This window comes from Fundulus heteroclitus, chromosome 12 (assembly GCF_011125445.2).
Source record: "Fundulus heteroclitus isolate FHET01 chromosome 12, MU-UCD_Fhet_4.1, whole genome shotgun sequence".
Classification (NCBI taxonomy): domain Eukaryota; kingdom Metazoa; phylum Chordata; class Actinopteri; order Cyprinodontiformes; family Fundulidae; genus Fundulus; species Fundulus heteroclitus.
Window position 1 is genome coordinate 11,566,340 of NC_046372.1, and position 18,460 is coordinate 11,584,799.

General features: G+C 38.0%; 2 protein-coding genes and 2 long non-coding RNA genes across 4 annotated transcripts; 3 read left to right on the top strand and 1 right to left on the bottom strand.

The window, feature by feature from the left end:
* The first annotated feature begins 583 nt into the window (after positions 1–583).
* On the top strand, positions 584–2,573 carry LOC118564796 (lymphocyte antigen 6G-like). Its single transcript, XM_036143927.1, has 3 exons — positions 584–899; positions 1,946–2,053; positions 2,193–2,573. The coding sequence occupies exons 1-3, from the start codon at positions 854–856 to the stop codon at positions 2,366–2,368; spliced, it is 330 nt and encodes a 109-aa protein (XP_035999820.1). The 5' UTR covers positions 584–853; the 3' UTR covers positions 2,369–2,573.
* A 5,119-nt stretch (positions 2,574–7,692) lies between these two features.
* On the top strand, positions 7,693–8,762 carry LOC118564797 (prostate stem cell antigen-like). Its single transcript, XM_036143928.1, has 3 exons — positions 7,693–7,950; positions 8,313–8,420; positions 8,566–8,762. Exons 1-3 carry the CDS (start codon positions 7,851–7,853, stop codon positions 8,742–8,744), a joined length of 387 nt encoding a protein of 128 aa, XP_035999821.1. The 5' UTR covers positions 7,693–7,850; the 3' UTR covers positions 8,745–8,762.
* Positions 8,763–13,326: 4,564 nt separating this feature from the next.
* LOC105924141 lies at positions 13,327–15,121 on the top strand. The gene is made up of 3 exons (XR_004932041.1): positions 13,327–13,798; positions 14,047–14,128; positions 14,405–15,121. It is a non-coding gene; the product is annotated as an uncharacterized LOC105924141 (long non-coding RNA).
* Positions 15,122–15,213: 92 nt separating this feature from the next.
* LOC118564798 lies at positions 15,214–17,773 on the bottom strand. The gene is made up of 2 exons (XR_004932042.1): positions 17,302–17,773; positions 15,214–16,129 (listed from the first exon to the last, which is right to left on the bottom strand). It is a non-coding gene; the product is annotated as an uncharacterized LOC118564798 (long non-coding RNA).
* Positions 17,774–18,460: the final 687 nt, after the last annotated feature.

The following is an 18,460-nucleotide window of genomic DNA, read 5'->3' on the forward strand; positions in this document are numbered from 1 at the left end:
CATATGTCCATGTACATCACACAAAAATATGAAGAAATGATAATATTATTATATTTTAGGCTCAGGATTGTACCTGTGTGATTGAGAGTGAAATAAATTTAAATGAACAATCCAACTCGTTTCTTTATTAAAATATAAAATGTATTATTTGTGTTCCTTCATTAATATGTAAAACACATCTCTTTGTTTTAAGAACATTAAAACAAAGTATTTCAGCATGAAAGTATGAATTTATTTACATATTTAATAATTTGCCATACCACGTGTCTGTCTTTGTTAAATGGCATAAACCAAAGTATTTCAGTGTGAAATCACACATTTCTACATTAATATACCATATGCATGTCTGTTAAAGAGCAAATATTTATGAAATATGTTGTTTAAACAACATATTTCGGCATTAAACCATGTTTTTATGTATAGCAGAGTCCTATATCATAACAACATCTCTGCCGTTTTTAACAAACTAAACCGTGTGAAAATCGGGTAAAAAGTCAGACCGTACTGATTTATTTTAGTTGGGCTTCCTCAGTACAAATGAATGTTCTGGGGTTGCGTGAGAGACCATCCAACATGGCGGCTGCACAGAAACGTCAGTCTGTTGTTACACGCTCCCGATACCGGAATTATTTCTGAGGGGGGAAAAAAATCCCACAACATACGAAGCCCAGATCAGATATCAAATGACGCGCCTGGCACAATCTTTGTTTTTTGCTCCACCTCTGCCTGTGTTTTGCCTGCATTCTTCAAAAACCGCCACACCTGTTTCATGTTGAGAAGCGAAACTGTTACAAAAAAAAAAAGCTGATTGTACTGGTTTTTATTCACAGGGATCACACTGATCAAGTTCACAATGCAACTTTACGGAGCTCTGGTCCTGTTTTTTACTTTCTCTGCTGGTAAGACTAGATTATGTTTTAGCAAATACGTTCACTGTCAGTATGTAAATGTGTGTTTTTGAAGATTATTTTTAAGCGTTTATTCCCTTTTTCTCATGATTTTTCTAATTTAGAAAAATCATGTAAAATAAAGTCAAACCCGTCGTATTATTGCCATTTTTTACCACAGCAGGATGACCGTATCATTACACTTCAAGAATTTCTATTGAATGTTACATGACCTAAACCTCACAAACAATCTATGTTAAGTCTTAAAAAGGAAGCATTCTTCATATTGTACCTGGGATATGACTGCCAGATTATGCTGGGATTGTTTATTAAGTTTTGCCATTCAAACAGTCAAATAAATAAAAATAAATAAAGTTAAAATCATTTGCTACATCATGACAGTGGATTTTTCATTCTGCCATTATTAATGTGTAATCCTCACCCTGTTGACGTTTATGATTTGCTCTACTTCTGCATACCTTTTGTCTGCATTTGTGCACAACCCCCACAACCTTTTTTATGACAAGAAGGGGATTTGTCAGTATTTTCCAAATAAAAGTACAAGAAAAGCCCTTTGAAAACTGTGATTCACCACGCTGTACAGATCAAGGTCACCATGCAGCTTTATGGAGCTCTGGTCCTGTTTTTTTTTTTTTTTTTTTTTTACCTTTCCAGTGTTAAGATTAGATTTACTTTTTAGCAAATGCAGTTCTTATGTCACTGCGAATTTAAAATGGAAGTAAAGTAAATGTTTCTTTTTAAAGATTTTTTTTCCCAAGCATTTATTTCTCTATCTTGACCTAAAACAGTGGTTAATTATTTTTGTTTAAATCTCAACATTCAAAATATTTATACATGAGATTAGGAGGGAAAAAAAAGATAAATCATTGTACTATATATTTACCTATACAGCTCTACATATTTTTCATTATATGGAAACTATCCTTTCCTTTCTGGCCATCAGTGTAAATATGAAATAAACAGTGAAAACAGAGGTGGTTTTTTTTTCGTTTTTTTTCTGCTCCTGTTTAATTTTTGCTCTTTTTCTTTTTACTTAGCGTGTGGACTGAAATGCTACTTATGTGCATTAGCTGATCCTAAGTCCTGCACAGGCACAGCGACTTGTCCTGCATCTTTTGACCGATGTTTCTCTCAACAGCCAGAAGGTGAGCCGTTAAATATATGAGAAGCTCTGGTGCTAGAACTGCTCACTCCCAAAAGGATTTGAATTTGTTGTATGAGCACTTTGTGACCACTACACAGTACATTTATCAACACTAATGTTTCCTTGTTCTGCCTTTTAAGGAACGAATTTGGTTACCAAGGGATGCATGCCCAGCCAATTATGCATTGCATCCATAACTTGCTGTGAAGGGGACCTGTGCAACAGTGGCGTACCAACTGCAGACGGTGCCGTACCAACTGGCCCCGGCGTCATCCTGCTGCTGATTTCTTCAGCTCTTATCACTCTCTTTATTTAAGGCTCTGAAATGTTGCTCCTGTTTTGGTCTATAGTTTGATCTCTCAGCAGCTATGTTGAGGTGACACCAAAAAAATTTAGTCAGGGCAAACATGTTGCATCATGTAATAGAGGTATCTCCTGTAAACAAAAAAATAAATAAATAAATAAAAAATAAACAATAATTGCATGTAAGCCATGAATGAATAAATTACTCAATCTATTAATTGCTCTATTGTAATAATTCTTGTGCAGTGAATGAACCGGCCCTGTTTTAGTGATCTTTTCAATATCCAAACATTTTAATGATTTCCTAATCAACTAACATGTTTTATTTACGTTTTACAAGATTAAGAATGAAACATGAAGGATATCAAGCTGTTCCAGTAGGTGCAAATCTATGAAATAGTTTCTTCCAAATATTCTGGTCAAATGTCACATTTGACTAGAATAGAGAAGAGAAGGAACTTGTGCAGTTTTCCCAAACACCACTCTGAAAAGATTGTTCACAATGGCTAAAATAAGTAGATGTCATGTTAATATTTTACATCAGTAATTTATTTCTGTTGAGTGAGAGCAAGAAAATATAACATTTACATAATAATTTGGTTAAAACCCAGGTAATCTACACATGCAAAGACATCGCAACACTTTAGTCCCTGAATAAGGTTCTGTGTTGTTAAAATGATGCAGAGTGCAGAACAGATGGTTTGAAAGAGGGGTGAAAGAAGCCATCTTGGTCTAAAGAGAAAAGCCATCACTAAACGGGGGGGGGGGGGAGGATTGCGCTTCCAACTCCCCAGTGTTTACAGCTCCATCCTCAAAAACATTTCAGAGAGATTACATCGTCAGTCTTATCATGATTCAGGTGACCAAGTACTCCACTCACACCAAGCAATAGCTTCTAATGACCCAGGACAGTGGCAGGTGGGTGGGTCACTGATTTGCATCTGACTTAGAATGTGCCTTGGAGGATGAGCCTCCATGTCCTTAAAACAGCAGTGCACCAACTACAAGTAGCTCAAGTTCAAAATACCAGAACTGTCAGATACACCCGGATAGGTGTCAAAACTTTTTCAGAAATAACTGAACAAAAGTCCAGTTGCCTCTGATTTAAGCCTGTTTGCTATTTTGTTTCTCATTTTACTTCCCTAATGTAAACTATTTAGAGCAAATCCATCACATGAAATGAGACTAGAAAACATACATGCAAAGCACTTTAAAACAAGAACATTTGGTATGCTGACATAAATTCAGATACATGAAACATGGATCCAGTGCATACAATAGTGTATCAGACTACTTGACAGGGCTCATTTTAATTATGGAAATAGATGTAAATATGTTCTGCATGTGTGACGTTTAGTCTCTGGCACAACCAAACATCACCTGTGTACAAGCAAGAAGAAGAGATAGTTTGGGACACTCCTAAACAGATGGGTATAACATTACTGGCTCAAAAATCAGTTCAAGCTAAAGCCACCCAAAGACATAAATTAATTTGAACATGCACATCATCAAAAAAAGGCTCGCACACCTTAAGGCTCTGGATGTTGTGGGGCTGTGTTGGTTAACGCGGCTCTGCAACATTGCGTGGACATCGGGGGCAGTTCCCCTGGATTGGCAGACTGGGGTGGTGGTCCCCCTATTTAAAAAGGGGGACCGGAGGGTGTGTTCCAACTACAGAGGAATCACACTCTTAAGCCTCCCTGGTAAGGTCTATTCAGGGGTTCTGGAAAGGAGGGTCCGTCGGATAGTCGAATCTCGGATTCAGGAAGAGCAGTGTGGTTTTCGTCCTGGCCGTGGAACACTGGACCAGCTCTATACCCTCAGCAGGATTCTTGAGGGGGCATGGGAGTTTGCCCAACCAGTCTACATGTGCTTTGTGGATCTGGAGAATGCATTCGACCGTGTCCCCCGGGGGATCCTGTGGGGGGTACTCCGGGAGTATGGAGTACCGGACCCTTTAATAAGGGCTGTCAGGTCTCTGTACGACCGGTGTCAGAGTCTGGTCCGCATTGCCGGCAGTAAGTCGGACTCGTTTCCAGTGAGAGTTGGACTCCGCCAAGGTTGCCCTTTGTCACCGATTCTGTTCATAACTTTTATGGACAGAATTTCTAGGCGCAGCCAAGGTGTTGAGGGGATCCGCTTTGGTGGCCTTAGGATTGCGTCTCTGCTATTCGCGGATGACGTGGTCCTATTGGCTTCATCAGGGCGTGATCTACAGCTCTCACTGGAGCGGTTCACAGCCGAGTGCGAAGCGGCCGGGATGAAAATCAGTGCCTCCAAATCCGAGACCATGGTCTTGAACCGGAAAAGGGTAAAGTGCCTTCTCCGGGTTGGGGAGGATGTCCTGCCCCTAGTGGAGGAGTTCAAGTATCTTGGGGTCTTGTTCACGAATGAGGGGAAGATGGAGCGGGAGATCGACAGGCGGATTGGTGCAGCGTCTGCTGTGAAGCGGGCGCTGTACCGATCCGTTGTGGTGAAGAGAGAGCTGAGCCAAAAGGCGAAGCTCTCGATTTACCGGTCGATCTACGTTCCTACCCTCATCTATGGTCACGAGCTTTGGGTCGTGACCGAAAGAACGAGATCCCGGATACAAGCGGCTGAAATGAGTTTTCTCCGTAGTGTGTCTGGGCTCTCCCTTAGAGATAGGGTGAGGAGCTCAGTCATCCGGGGAGGACTCAGAGTAGAGCCGCTGCTCCTCCATGTCGAGAGGAGCCAGTTGAGGTGGCTTGTGCATCTGGTCAGGATGCCTCCTGGACGCCTCCCTGGAGAGGTGTTCCGGGCACGTCCCACCGGGAGGAGGCCCAGGGGAAGACCCAGGACACGCTGGAGGGACTATGTCTCCCGGCTGGCCTGGGAACGCCTTGGGATTCCTCCTGAGGAGCTGACCCAAGTGGCCGGGGAGAGGGACGTCTGGACCTCCCTACTGAAGCTGCTACCCCCGCGACCCGACCCCGGATAAGCGGAAGACAACGGACGGACGGACGGATGCACATCATCAAACTGACAGACCTTGGCGACCCAAAAAATGTAAAAAGGCCAGTCAACATCCCATACTAGGAACGTCTATCTGTAATTTCCATGGTAACCGATTTTGTAGTCCAGTCTCTGTAATCTCATAATCTCTAACAGATTCCTGCTCGTTCTTTCTCCTCCTTTTTCAGTCATTCATCATAAATAAATCTCTCAATCAGACATATTCTCTGTCCTGGTTTGCTCCCACATATGGGTCGGGAAAACCTCTAAAAGCATGACATGGAAGGAATTTAAATACTTAACTTTTACCTGCATATATAACTACGGTATATATTATTTATTTTGTCCTTTTGGGACATTAAATTGCCAAAACGTTTGATTTTATAGTATGTAAATTTTTGAATTAAATCTTTCTTCTTTAATATATTTCATTTTTATCAAAGTCTGAATTTCCCTTATTGATAATTTCTATATATTATTTCTCAGTCACTGTATATATTTTAAACATTGAAGTTGTACTCTTTGCTCTAGTGATGTCATAATCTCTTTGTGGTTGAGGAATTAGAGCAACAAGGCTCTATTTTTGTTATTTTTTACAAGTAAATAAGATAACTATGCAAGTTATACAACTTTTACCCCTTTGTTCCCTGTCACTTTAAGGGATTCGATTTGACATATGTGGACTTTTCTATCCTGATACACAGGTCTGGACACAGTCATAAGGGGCTGTAAACTGCCTGCTATCCCATGCATAAGATTATTGAATGTTACATGACCTAAACCTCATGTAAAATGTGTGTAAGTCTTAAAAAAAAAGCATGTGGGCGTGCTTCGTTGGTGCAGTGGTTGGCGCACATGACCGATGTCCTTGATGTGGCGGACCTAGGTTCAACTCCGACCTGTGGTCCTCTGCCGCATGTCTCTCCCCCTCTCTCATACCCCTGTTCCTGTCAGCCTACTGTACAAAAAAAAAAAAAAACAAGCCACTACTGGTGTGAAAACCTAAAAAAAAAAAAAAAAAAGCATTCCTCATATTGTACCTGGGATATGACTGCCACATTATGATGGGATTGTTTGCCAAGTTTTGCCATTCAAACAGTCAAAGAAGTCAAAATAAATAAAGTTAAAATCTTCAGCTAAGCCATCTTAGTGAATTTTTCAGCCTAGCATTATTGAACATGTAAAAACGTTGAATTGTTAATTTCTTCCTCATCCACATCAGCTTCCTCAGATAGTTGAACTACCTCCTCAACCTTATTCTCAGAACCTCATAGGTTTTTTAGATAACTTTAGTGACCAGTTTCAAGAAGACCAGAGAACAGCACCATGCCACATTTTTCAGGTATTCATCTGTAAAATCATATTTATTTCATTTAACAAACCTATGCTCCACCATTGATCTAATACTAGTCAATCGACTAACATCTTTTAAATTTTGTTAGTTTTTTTTTGTTAGTTTCTTTAAAAAAAGGCAACCTTAAGTCAAAATGTAACGAAAACCTTTTTAGAACTAAATAGAAGCAGAGATAGTATTTGTTTTTGTAGTAAATATTCCAAAATCAAATTTTCCCATAGTTTACATGACCCAAACCCAAATGGACACTTTAAAAGTTTCAGTTGTTTATTACGTTATTAAATCTGGAAACAAGAAAGCATTACTGAAATTACAAATGACTATAGATTATCCTGGGATGACCTGTGTTGCCAGGATTTGGATGTTTTGGAATAAATTATGTCTACCAATCACATTTGTGTGTTTCTTCAACAAATGCAAAAATGTGCAAATGTTTTCATTTGTTTAAATCCTTAAGCCAAGGCAAGGCAAGAATAAGTAAAAAAAAAAAAAAAAGAAAGAAAGAAAGAAAGAAAGAAAGAAAGAAAGAAAAGAAAAACAATCCTTAAAGGAGCAAAGAGCAAGTTCCAGAGTTTTTGAGAAAGTTTACCCCTTCTGGCGACAAGTTGACATTACATCAGTGTTGTGCATGTCCATGGGAGAAAACGTAAAGCATCTCCCATTGCGACTGCACTACTTTAGAGGCGTAATGTCTTCTGAGGTAGGAAAGTTATAAACACTGAAGTTATTTTAAAATGAACTGTTTGATATTTGAGTCAATAGTCAAATTATTGTTTTAGGGGAAAAACATGACTACCCTTTTAGTTGGTCAATAACTTAGATATTTCACTTATTTCAATGTATATAATACAATATGTATTTTAAAAGCTGTACCAACATTTACTCTCATCTTATTCCGTCAACAATCAGACTCCAATTTGGCCCTTTTGGTCTCACTAAACAAAAGTTTTATTTTCTCAGTTTTCTGTGGAATCTGTGATGGGATTTGAGGTGCAGTTGACTGATCTTTTGTGATCCAAACCTAAAAAACAGTCTGCCATGTTCTCTTGCTAATGATTATTGTCTTTAGTCCATTTTGTGCTGCCTTTTCCAGCACATATGGGAGGGGACTTTGCTGAAAAATTCAAATGTTGAGGTGTTGAAAAGGTTAGAAAAGGAGGAATAGAGGATGTCTCTGCTCCATTTGTTGTCTGACCAGGCTGAAAAAACGCAAATGTTCAAAATGAAGCTTTACGGAGCTCTGATTTTCCTTCTGACTGTCTCTGCTGGTAGGAATTTCTTTCAGATAAGGGCAATGAACTACCATAGCTGAAGTAAATAAAATTCTGTGAATAATGTCTGTGTTTAGGATTTTCTTTCTACAAAAGCATTAATAGTTTTATGCTTCACTGTTGCTGGCTTTAACAGTTGTTAGAATTTAAAATGTTTTACAGGCTGCTTCCTGCATTAAAAGGCAGACTGTACTATCTTGTGGCCTCATGTTCTTACTGCATGTACATTGAAATTTTAGAAACGATGAGAAGTTTGAATATTAAATGTTTCAATACAATTTTAGTCCTTTGTGTGTGTATCTGTGTGTGTTGTTGTTTGTTTTATGTGGCTGCATTTAATTTTTTGTTCCTTTTTTAAGCATATGGATTGAAATGTTACCAGTGCATCAATGCTAAACCGGAATCCTGTAAATCCATTGAATCCTGTACGAATGGTACCAACCAGTGCTACTCCATAAAAGTACCTGGTAAGTTCTCCATTTAGTGAGGAGCTCCGTTGCTCAGCACACAGATAAAAAACATTTAAAGCAATTCTGTGTGTATAATTTATAGCAATACTGCTGTACATTTCATAACATTACCTTTTGATGGCTTTTCTGTCCTGATACACAGTTCTGGGCACTGTCACAAAGGGATGTAAACCGTCCGCTATACCATGCATAAGTCCTACTACTTGCTGTGAAGGGAACCTGTGCAATGGAGCCACACCAACAGCTCCCGGTGTCTACCTGCTGCTGATGTCTTCTGCTCTCTTCGTGCTCTCCATTTCAGGCCCTGGGTTGGTTCTGTAACACTTAATCGTGTAGATTAAATGTGTGTAACTGAAGACTAAACAAACTAATTTCAAGCATTAAGTCTCTGGTACATTTTGAAACTGTACAGACCCAAAAACAGACAAGCATTCAAGTGACCAAAAAATATATATTTCACATAAATTTGTTCGGAAAAATAGGGGTTACCTGTACTGATGCAAATGTTGAACACAACAGAGCCAAACTCATCCAATGCACTGTATTTATATAGCAGATTTAAGAAAACACAATACTGAGAAACTGAGGCGCATAGATTAACACTCACACACCAAATATTGAGAATAGAAACATTATACAATCTTTTGTATTGCTGGTTAATTGTTAGAATTTGTGAATTGATTATTTTTGTCCTGAAATGTGATTTTTCTTGTTAATTATCTTATGTATGAATGGTTCTTAAAATATGCATTTACTGTGTCTTAGCTATGTATTCTATACATACAACATTATCAATACATGTGACTATAAGTAGACTATTTCCATAGAAAATGAAAAGCTCATTAAGGAATAAATGACAGCTACACTAGAAGTCACAAACGAAGAAGCGTAACCTCACTAACACACCTTGCTTCACAGTAATGAAAGGAATCTAAACATATTAAAAGAAAGAAACAGTGATTGCTAACAATGTGACTTCCTCATTGCGTTCTGCATTAGACAATGTAGCTCCCTTGAAAAAGAAGGTGATTATTCACAGGAAGCTGGCTCCTTGGTTTAATTCAGAGCTGCGTTCCTTGAAGCGCAATGTTAGGAAATTGGAGAGAAAATGGCGCTCTACACACCAAGAGGAATCCTACTTAATCTGGAGGGACAGACTATTGTTGTATAACAAGACCCTCTGCAGAGTTAGAGCAGCATATTTTTCATCATTAATTGAAGAGAATAAAAATAATCCTAGATTTCTCTTTAGTACAGTTGCCAAACTTACCCAGAGCCACAGCTCTGTTGATCCATCCATTCCCTTAGCTCTTAGTAGTAATGATTTTATGGGATTCTTCATAAATAAAATTGATGCCATTAAAAATAAAATAATTGGCATCCTCCCAAACATGATTACCTCGTCCTCAGTAAGTGAGGCAGCATTGGAGGAATCTTTAGAATCTGCGCAGTGTTTGAACTGTTTAGAAGCAGTAGAGCTTTCTGAGCTATCTAAAATTTTAGCTTCATCTAAACCTTCTACCTGTATGTTAGACCCAATCCCAACCAAGTTGTTTAAGGACATATTCCCTTTGATCAGTGGCACTATTTTAGACATGATTAATCTATCCTTAGTAAATGGATATGTACCACAGGTTTTGAAAGTAGCTGTTATTAAACCTTTACTTAAGAAACCTTCTCTTGATCAAGATGAGTTAGTAAATTACAGACCTATATCTAATCTTCTTTTCTTATCTAAAATTCTTGAGAAAGTAGTTGCTAATCAACTTTGTGAACATTTACAAAGTAATGACCTACTTGAGGAGTTTCAGTCAGGCTTCAGAGCTCATCATAGCACTGAAACAGCTCTGGTGAAGGTCACTAATGATATTCTCATGGCCTCAGATAATGGACTTGTGTCTATACTTGTCCTGTTAGATCTCAGTGCTGCGTTTGATACAGTTGATCACAATATTCTCCTACAAAGACTTGAACATACTGTAGGGATTAAGGGGAAAGCATTAGGCTGGTTTAAATCTTATCTGTCAGACAGATTCCAATTTGTTCATGTTAATAATAAATCTTCCTCAAACTCTAGGGTCACCTGTGGAGTACCACAGGGTTCAGTCCTTGGACCAATTCTCTTTACTATATATATGCTTCCGATAGGCAAAATTATCAGACAGCATGGGATTAATTTCCACTGTTATGCTGATGATACTCAGCTATATTTATCCATAAATCCTGATGAATCCAATCAATTACTTCGACTGCAGTCATGTCTTGATGACATCAAAAGCTGGATGACTTTAAATTTCCTGCATCTAAATTCTGACAAGACCGAAGTTTTAATCTTTGGGCCAGAGTCCTCAAAAAATAAACTTCTTAACCAATCACTTAATCTGGGTGGCATTAAACTGGCCTCTGGTAATAAAGTAAAAAATCTTGGTGTTATTTTTGACCAAGACATGTCATTTAAATCCCATATTAAACAGGTTTCCAGAGTTTCCTTTTTTCACCTCCGGAATATCGCCAAAATTAGAAACATTCTGTCCAGGAGTGATGCTGAAAAACTGGTCCATGCATTTGTTACTTCAAGGCTGGACTATTGTAATTCTTTACTATCAGGAATTCCACAAAATGCAGTTCAAAGCCTTCAGCTGATCCAAAATGCTGCAGCAAGAGTTCTGATGAAAATCAACAAGAGGGATCATATTTCTCCAATTTTAGCTTCCCTTCATTGGCTTCCTGTTAAATCAAGAATAGAATTTAAAATTCTTCTTCTAACGTATAAAGCCCTTCATAATCAAACTCCATCATATATCAGAGCTCTGATTACCCCGTATGTTCCTAACAGAGCACTTCGCTCTCAGACCGCAGGTCTGCTGGTGGTTCCTAGAGTCTCTAAAAGTAGAATGGGAGGCAGATCCTTTAGCTATCAGGCTCCTCTCCTGTGGAACCAACTCCCAGTTTTGGTCCGTGAGGCAGACACCCTGTCTACTTTTAAGACTAGGCTTAAAACTTTTCTTTTTGACAAAAATTATAACTAGTGACTCATGTTACTCTCAGCCACCTTTATAGTTTTACTGCTATAGGCTTAGGTTACTGGAGTATATCAGGATCTAATTTTCTCACTATATTGAGTTCTACTGTTCTTCAATTATGCATTATGTGTTGTCATTTCTGCTTTAACTTTCTGTTCTCTCTCTTTTCTCTTCATAGTAGGTACACCTGGTCTGGCGTTCTGTTAACTGTGACATCATCCAGAGAAGACGGCTCACCCGCTACTACCATCTAATGTAGAACAGATTACTAGATCAATGTGTGCTTCTGTGCTTTTTTGTCTCTCTTGTTGTGTCTGTTCTGTCTTCTGTAACCCCAGTCGGTCGAGGCAGATGACCGTTCATACTGAGCCCGGTTCTGCCGGAGGTTTTTTTTCCCGTTAATGGGTGGTTTTTCTTCCCACTGTCGCTTCATGCTTGCTCAGTATGAGGGATTGCAGCAAAGCCATGTACAATGCAGATGACTCTTCCTGTGGCTCTACGGTTCCCCAGGAGTGAATGCTGCTTGTCGGGACTTTGATGCAATCAACTGGTTTCCTTATATAGGACATTTTTGACCAATCTGTATAATCTGACCCAATCTGTATAATATGATTGAACTTGACTTTGTAAAGTGCCTTGAGATGACATGTTTCATGATTTGGCGCTATATAAATAAAATTGAATTGAATTGAATTGAATTGATTGTGTCAATGGCTGATAGCCCTTTTAGCCTGAGTTTGATCAGAAATGCAGAAAGATAAAATATTGCAAGATTTGTATCTATGATAACTAAGAAATGGGGTTGTTGAATGTTCTCTGAACAGCTTCATTCAGGTAGGGGAAAGTTTGCATGTTTCATTTGCATGTACAGTGTGCAATTGTTCTTTCAACCACAACCAATGCTGTTAGGCATTTCTCTTTCTACTGCCTCTCATGTGCACCAATTGTCTTTTTATTCTGTTTTCTGTAAAACAAAAAAACTCAAAAATGAGTTAAAACATTTTTAATGGTGTACATTTTCTGTGATTTAAAACCTTTTTAATCTATGTCAAAGGTTTGCTGTGTATTAAATAAAGAAGAAAATATGGGCTTATGTAAAATGTTTTCAATTCAATGAAATTGGCAGTTATTACAACGAAAACAAAAATGCTTAAAATGTATTTTCTATGTCTTAACAAAGATGATGAAATCAGTGTTGTGTTATAATTGACATATTATTATCATGCCACAGTAGCATGATAAGATCACTTTATGGGGGGCCGTTTAGGACAGAAACTATTTTTCCTCTCACATACACCAATAAATTAATGCACACACCTCAAAAGACACACACACACACTCAACAAAACTGTTTTTTCTCTCAAACACACTACTACGACATGCACACACCACAGTACCAAAGTCACACACACTCACAAAACTAAAATTGAATATATGTTTTATGTGTGTGTGTGATCTGGTACTACACTGAATGAGAGTGTATACATATGTGTGTGTGTGTGTATGTGTGTATACGTGTGCACTAATACTTGACTGAATGAGAGGCTATACATGTTTGTCTGTGCGTGTTTAACTGATATTAGACTGTGTGAGAGGCTATACATGTGTGTGTGTGTGTTTAACTAATAGTAGTCTGTGTGAGAAGGTATATATATCTGTGTGTGTGTGTGTGTGTGTTTGTGTGCGTGTAAACTAATACTAGACTGAATGAGAGGCTATACATGTTTGTGTGCGCATGTTTAACTGATATTAGACTGTGTGAGAGGCTATATATATATATATATATATATATATATATATATATATATATACGTATGTGTGTGTGTGTGAACTAATACTAGACTGAATAAGAGGCAATACATATGTTTGTGTGCGTGCATGTGTGTGTCTGTGTCTGTGTGCATGTGTGTGTGTGACTGAAATAGTAGTAGACTGAATGAGAGGCTTGTAGTTGTGTGTGAGAGAGTTAAACCTGTCACGGAAGAGGCGGGACATATTTTAAAGATTGGCTGGCGCATGCGTGGAACCCAAACTGTGCAATATTAGGTATATATGGATTGGCCAGTAGGGGGCAGCAGGCCAGCCAATTACCTGCTGAGCCAACAACAATGAGCTTCGGAGAAGAAGCCGGAGCATGGCTAACGGCAGTGAAAGTAAGGAGAGAATCGGTCAAGCAGCCGCAATTTTAAATAGCATTTTATCATCACCGGATGCAACAAACAGTGTGGCCAATGCCTTAAAAGAAAGAGCTCATCCGGTGGCCCATACTGATTCTGTTGAGACAGAATTAACATCTTTGTTTCGTACTTGGAGCAGCTGGCCGAAGCTTAGCGGTGTCAACAGGAAATCAAGGTAAAGTAATATTGTGCTTTTTCCTTTTCTAATATAGTCAATGTAGTAGATGCCTACTAATCCTTAATAGTACATGTAGAAACTTGCTTTTAGGTAAGAGAAGTAAAATCTAAACCCATTAGCTCCTTCACAACGCTCCCGGGTCACATCACAACTCCGTATTCCTCCGCCTGCTACAGCGGCACTGTCTATCACAGTTTAACATCTGTGTAAAAACAGACAAAAGTATCACTCTGATGTTTTGACAGGACCAAGTTTGGTGGCTGCTGCAGCTCCACGTTTCCAAGCCCAGCAGAGTTTTGGACTTTGGTCTACAAACAGGAAAAGAAGGTAATATGTTTGTAGGTCTTCGTTTAAGAAACCAGCACAGATTATGCATAATATTAGATGTTTCCAATGATAAAACTGGCCGGTGGAGTTCGCATCATATTACACATAAAGTCTATAGTTGGAATGGAGTCTTTATTACAGTGCAGGATTCATTCAGATTTAAATTCTTCTGGCCTGCTTTAGATGCTCAGCTTATTTTCTAGATTATTGGATTTCATTGTCAGTTAAATATGTATTCTTTAAACCTCTCTAATGCGATTCCTTTCTGTACCGCAGGTTTTTTTCTCCTGCCTTGAGAATTCTTCCTAGGCAGAAGGGGACTGATGGTTGAAAACAGAACATCTCTGCTTGACACATCGCAACCAGCAAACCCACAATCCCAATGAAACTTCCTGTTGTTCAATAGCTTCTGGTTTAACATTGTACAAAATGTGGCAATAGAATCTATCTTTGAGGAGGATGGACATTTTGGAGTTGATCATGAGGGGCCCTTACCTGATATTCAGACCAGCAATAATATTGTTATTCCAGATATTGCTGTAGGTATAAATGCCACAACAGTTAATTTGATGCACCACACTTTTGATCCCCTGCAAAATGATGGAAAATATGGCATTGATTTTCCTGCTCTGTATTGACTTTTGTTGAACAACATCAGTGGTAATCTTCAGAATTTTGTTTCCATTGTATGTGTTAAAAGTGAAGATAAAGACTGAATGTTTTAAAAACGATTGTGTGCTTCTGATTAACCCGGATGCTGTATTGTTCATTAAACCTGTACTAAACTACAAGTGAATGTTATAAGATATGTCAAACACCAAGGTTTAATTTAAGCTCTGCACACTCCCTGAATGTTCAGTGGGCGTGTTAACTGACAAACTCACTGTTGGGCAACTTAGTTTTACAGGCCCAACCAGAACTGATTTTGATGGTGATAGCTAATAATTTTCATGCAACACATTAATTAAATTAACATTCAAAGGTAGAACTTGTTTCGCACAGGTTTCTCCTAATGTAAAATGTATTTTCTGAAATGATGGCGTCCAATAAGACTATATGAAGCTGAAAAAAAAACAGACTATCAGTTACTGTTAGTTCACGGTAGCATGATGCTATGTATTTTATTTAAAGATTAAATTTGTATGTAGAGCTAAAATAAACTGTACTGACGATACATGACTTCATAGTATCTGTATTCACACATTCTGGAAGGAATACATTTTCAAAATGAGAAGTACAAAGACGAGATACAAACATCGGTGTAAAGATCACCAAATTCAACAGTAAGCCACTGAAAAATGATGGTAAAACATCTACCAAGGAAGTGTATAAAACAGGCTGGCCTGAGGTCATTTTAAATCTTTCAAACCTAGAGTAGTACAAACATAAAAGCTGAACCATTACAAAAAGACAAATGGTTTCTTTGAAGATTCAATGGAGGATCACGTTGCATGTAATAGTGAGCAGGTGGCAGTAAAATAGATTTAAAAAACTCAAATTTTCAAATTGAAAAAAAAAAAGTTTTCAACAAAATAGATCAAAATGACTGATTTAAATCAACTTAAAATTGTTTAATGTTTTTATTTTAAGCCAATCTCTGCTCTCTGCCAATGTCCATTGTACTTTTACTTTAACAAAATAAACTTGCTAAACTGGAGCAGCCTTAGCAAGTGTAGCAAACAAGTGTTAACTCTAATGTGAGAACTGCAATCACTCAAAAAAAACAAAACAAAAAAAACTTTTATGTTCTCCCAAATCCTCGGGTGTTCGCAATGGCAAAGTCCTTGTTTTCCTTAAACACTTCATAAGAAGTTACAAGTGGCAGTTTTAAGCAGTTTATACATGTGTTGGCCTTGGGGAACATTGGTTTGGCGGACCCTTCTTCACTGCCCTCATGGAGAAACTCAATGGATGGTGCCGGGGAAAAGCCGATTGGTGGTATCTCATTTGCTCCAGTTGCAAATGCAAGGATGTTTTGAAGCTTATATGATCCTTCTTCATCTGTGGGGGAAAAAAAATTAATTAAAAAGGTACAAATTTGTCATTTTCTGTTCAAAGTACATAAAGTAGATGTAGTAATGACTACACCTGTGTTGTACACCTAATTAGTAAAACCAAATGTGTGCATATACCAAATAAAAATACATCCATCCTTTTCTCATTTCCTTTTTAGAATAGGATTATCTATATTTTCATATTTTAAGTTTTGTGAACAATTTTTTATTACTTTACATAAGTATTATACACATTTTGTAAAGGTCAAAATGATTACTCTTAAAGTTCTAATGGGTTGATTTAGAACATTTGACTGAATTGAAAGCACACCTTTGGATGTATTTTTGTACAACACTTCAAACACATTACTACCAAGCTAAAACAAACAAAAAAAAAGCTCAATATCGCCAGGAGAATTTTGGAGCTCTTTAAGTCTGTCTCATCCTTAGGTACAACTTCAGATCCCTGAAGGTACCACATTCATCCTTTCAATGATACGCAGCTCTGGACATCATCATCCACAGTAAAACTTGTCCTGCACAGACATGGGATGAAAGCCCATTCAAAAAAGCAAGAAGCCATTCCTCCAAAGGCAACCTGAAAAGTCAGGTTAGGTCTTGGATATTAACTTTTGCGTCCTGTGCTCTGATGTAGTAAAATTAAAATGTCCTGCCAAAATAGCCATTATTCTAAAAATTGGAATAAATAAAGTAAAAATAGGTGCTAATAATTAACCATACACTTTCAAACCTCAATGTACCATCACAACTGAAGTATAGGGTTGGAGTTTGTTTTGCTGTAGGAGGTACTGGTGCACAACATAGAAAAGATGGAAATATTGGAGCAGTAATTCAAAACTACTCAGAAAAAGTTTTCAAAAATTGCTTCTAGGACAACAATGTCAATGTTTTGGAGTGCCAATTAAAAAAAAGCCCTGATTTTCACCCCATACACATTTTTAAACAGGACTGTAAGTGTGTAGGGAAGTATAGTGGCATTTCTGATTTAGTTAAAGCAGTTCTGTCAAAAGGACATGGCCAAAATGTAAGCAATGTACTCGGGGACTCTTGTGGAAAGATACCTAGTTCGATTCTAGTTATATAATATAAAAGGTAATGAATAAAGGATACTACTACATTGACTATATTAGAAAAGGAAAAAGCACAATATTACTTTACCTTGATTTCCTGTTGACACCGCTAAGCTTCGGCCAGCTGCTCCAAGTACGAAACAAAGATGTTAATTCTGTCTCAACAGAATCAGTATGGGCCACCGGATGAGCTCTTTCTTTTAAGGCATTGGCCACACTGTTTGTTGCATCCGGTGATGATAAAATGCTATTTAAAATTGCGGCTGCTTGACCGATTCTCTCCTTACTTTCACTGCCGTTAGCCATGCTCCGGCTTCTTCTCCGAAGCTCATTGTTGTTGGCTCAGCAGGTAATTGGCTGGCCTGCTGCCCCCTACTGGCCAATCCATATATACCTAATATTGCACAGTTTGGGTTCCACGCATGCGCCAGCCAATCTTTAAAATATGTCCCGCCTCTTCCGTGACAGGTTTAACTCTCTCACACACAACTACAAGCCTCTCATTCAGTCTACTACTATTTCAGTCACACACACACATGCACACAGACACAGACACACACATGCACGCACACAAACATATGTATTGCCTCTTATTCAGTCTAGTATTAGTTCACACACACACACATACGTATATATATATATATATATATATATATATATATATATATATATATATATATATATATATATATATATATATATATATATATCCTCTCACACAGTCTAATATCAGTTAAACATGCGCACACAAACATGTATAGCCTCTCATTCAGTCTAGTATTAGTTTAAACGCACACAAACACACACACACACACACAGATATATATACCTTCTCACACAGACTACTATTAGTTAAACACACACACACACATGTATAGCCTCTCACACAGTCTAATATCAGTTAAACACGCACAGACAAACATGTATAGCCTCTCATTCAGTCAAGTATTAGTGCACACGTATACACACATACACACACACACACACACATATGTATACACTCTCATTCAGTGTAGTACCAGATCACACACACACATAAAACATATATTTAATTTTAGTTTTGTGAGTGTGTGTGACTTTGGTACTGTGGTGTGTGCATGTCGTAGTAGTGTGTTTGAGAGAAAAAAACAGTTTTGTTGAGTGTGTGTGTGTGTCTTTTGAGGTGTGTGCATTAATTTATTGGTGTATGTGAGAGGAAAAATAGTTTCTGTCCTAAACGGCCCCCCATATCACTTCAGAAATTTTTA

Coding starts and splice junctions, on each gene's coding strand:
- LOC118564796 (XM_036143927.1), top strand. CDS start 854: ATGCAACTTTACGGAGCTCTGGTCCTGTTTTTTACTTTCTCTGCTG. Junction 900..1,945: donor GTTTTTTACTTTCTCTGCTG/GTAAGACTAGAT, acceptor CTTTTTACTTAG/CGTGTGGACTGAAATGCTAC. Junction 2,054..2,192: donor TTTCTCTCAACAGCCAGAAG/GTGAGCCGTTAA, acceptor CTGCCTTTTAAG/GAACGAATTTGGTTACCAAG.
- LOC118564797 (XM_036143928.1), top strand. CDS start 7,851: ATGTCTCTGCTCCATTTGTTGTCTGACCAGGCTGAAAAAACGCAAATG. Junction 7,951..8,312: donor CCTTCTGACTGTCTCTGCTG/GTAGGAATTTCT, acceptor TCCTTTTTTAAG/CATATGGATTGAAATGTTAC. Junction 8,421..8,565: donor CTACTCCATAAAAGTACCTG/GTAAGTTCTCCA, acceptor CCTGATACACAG/TTCTGGGCACTGTCACAAAG.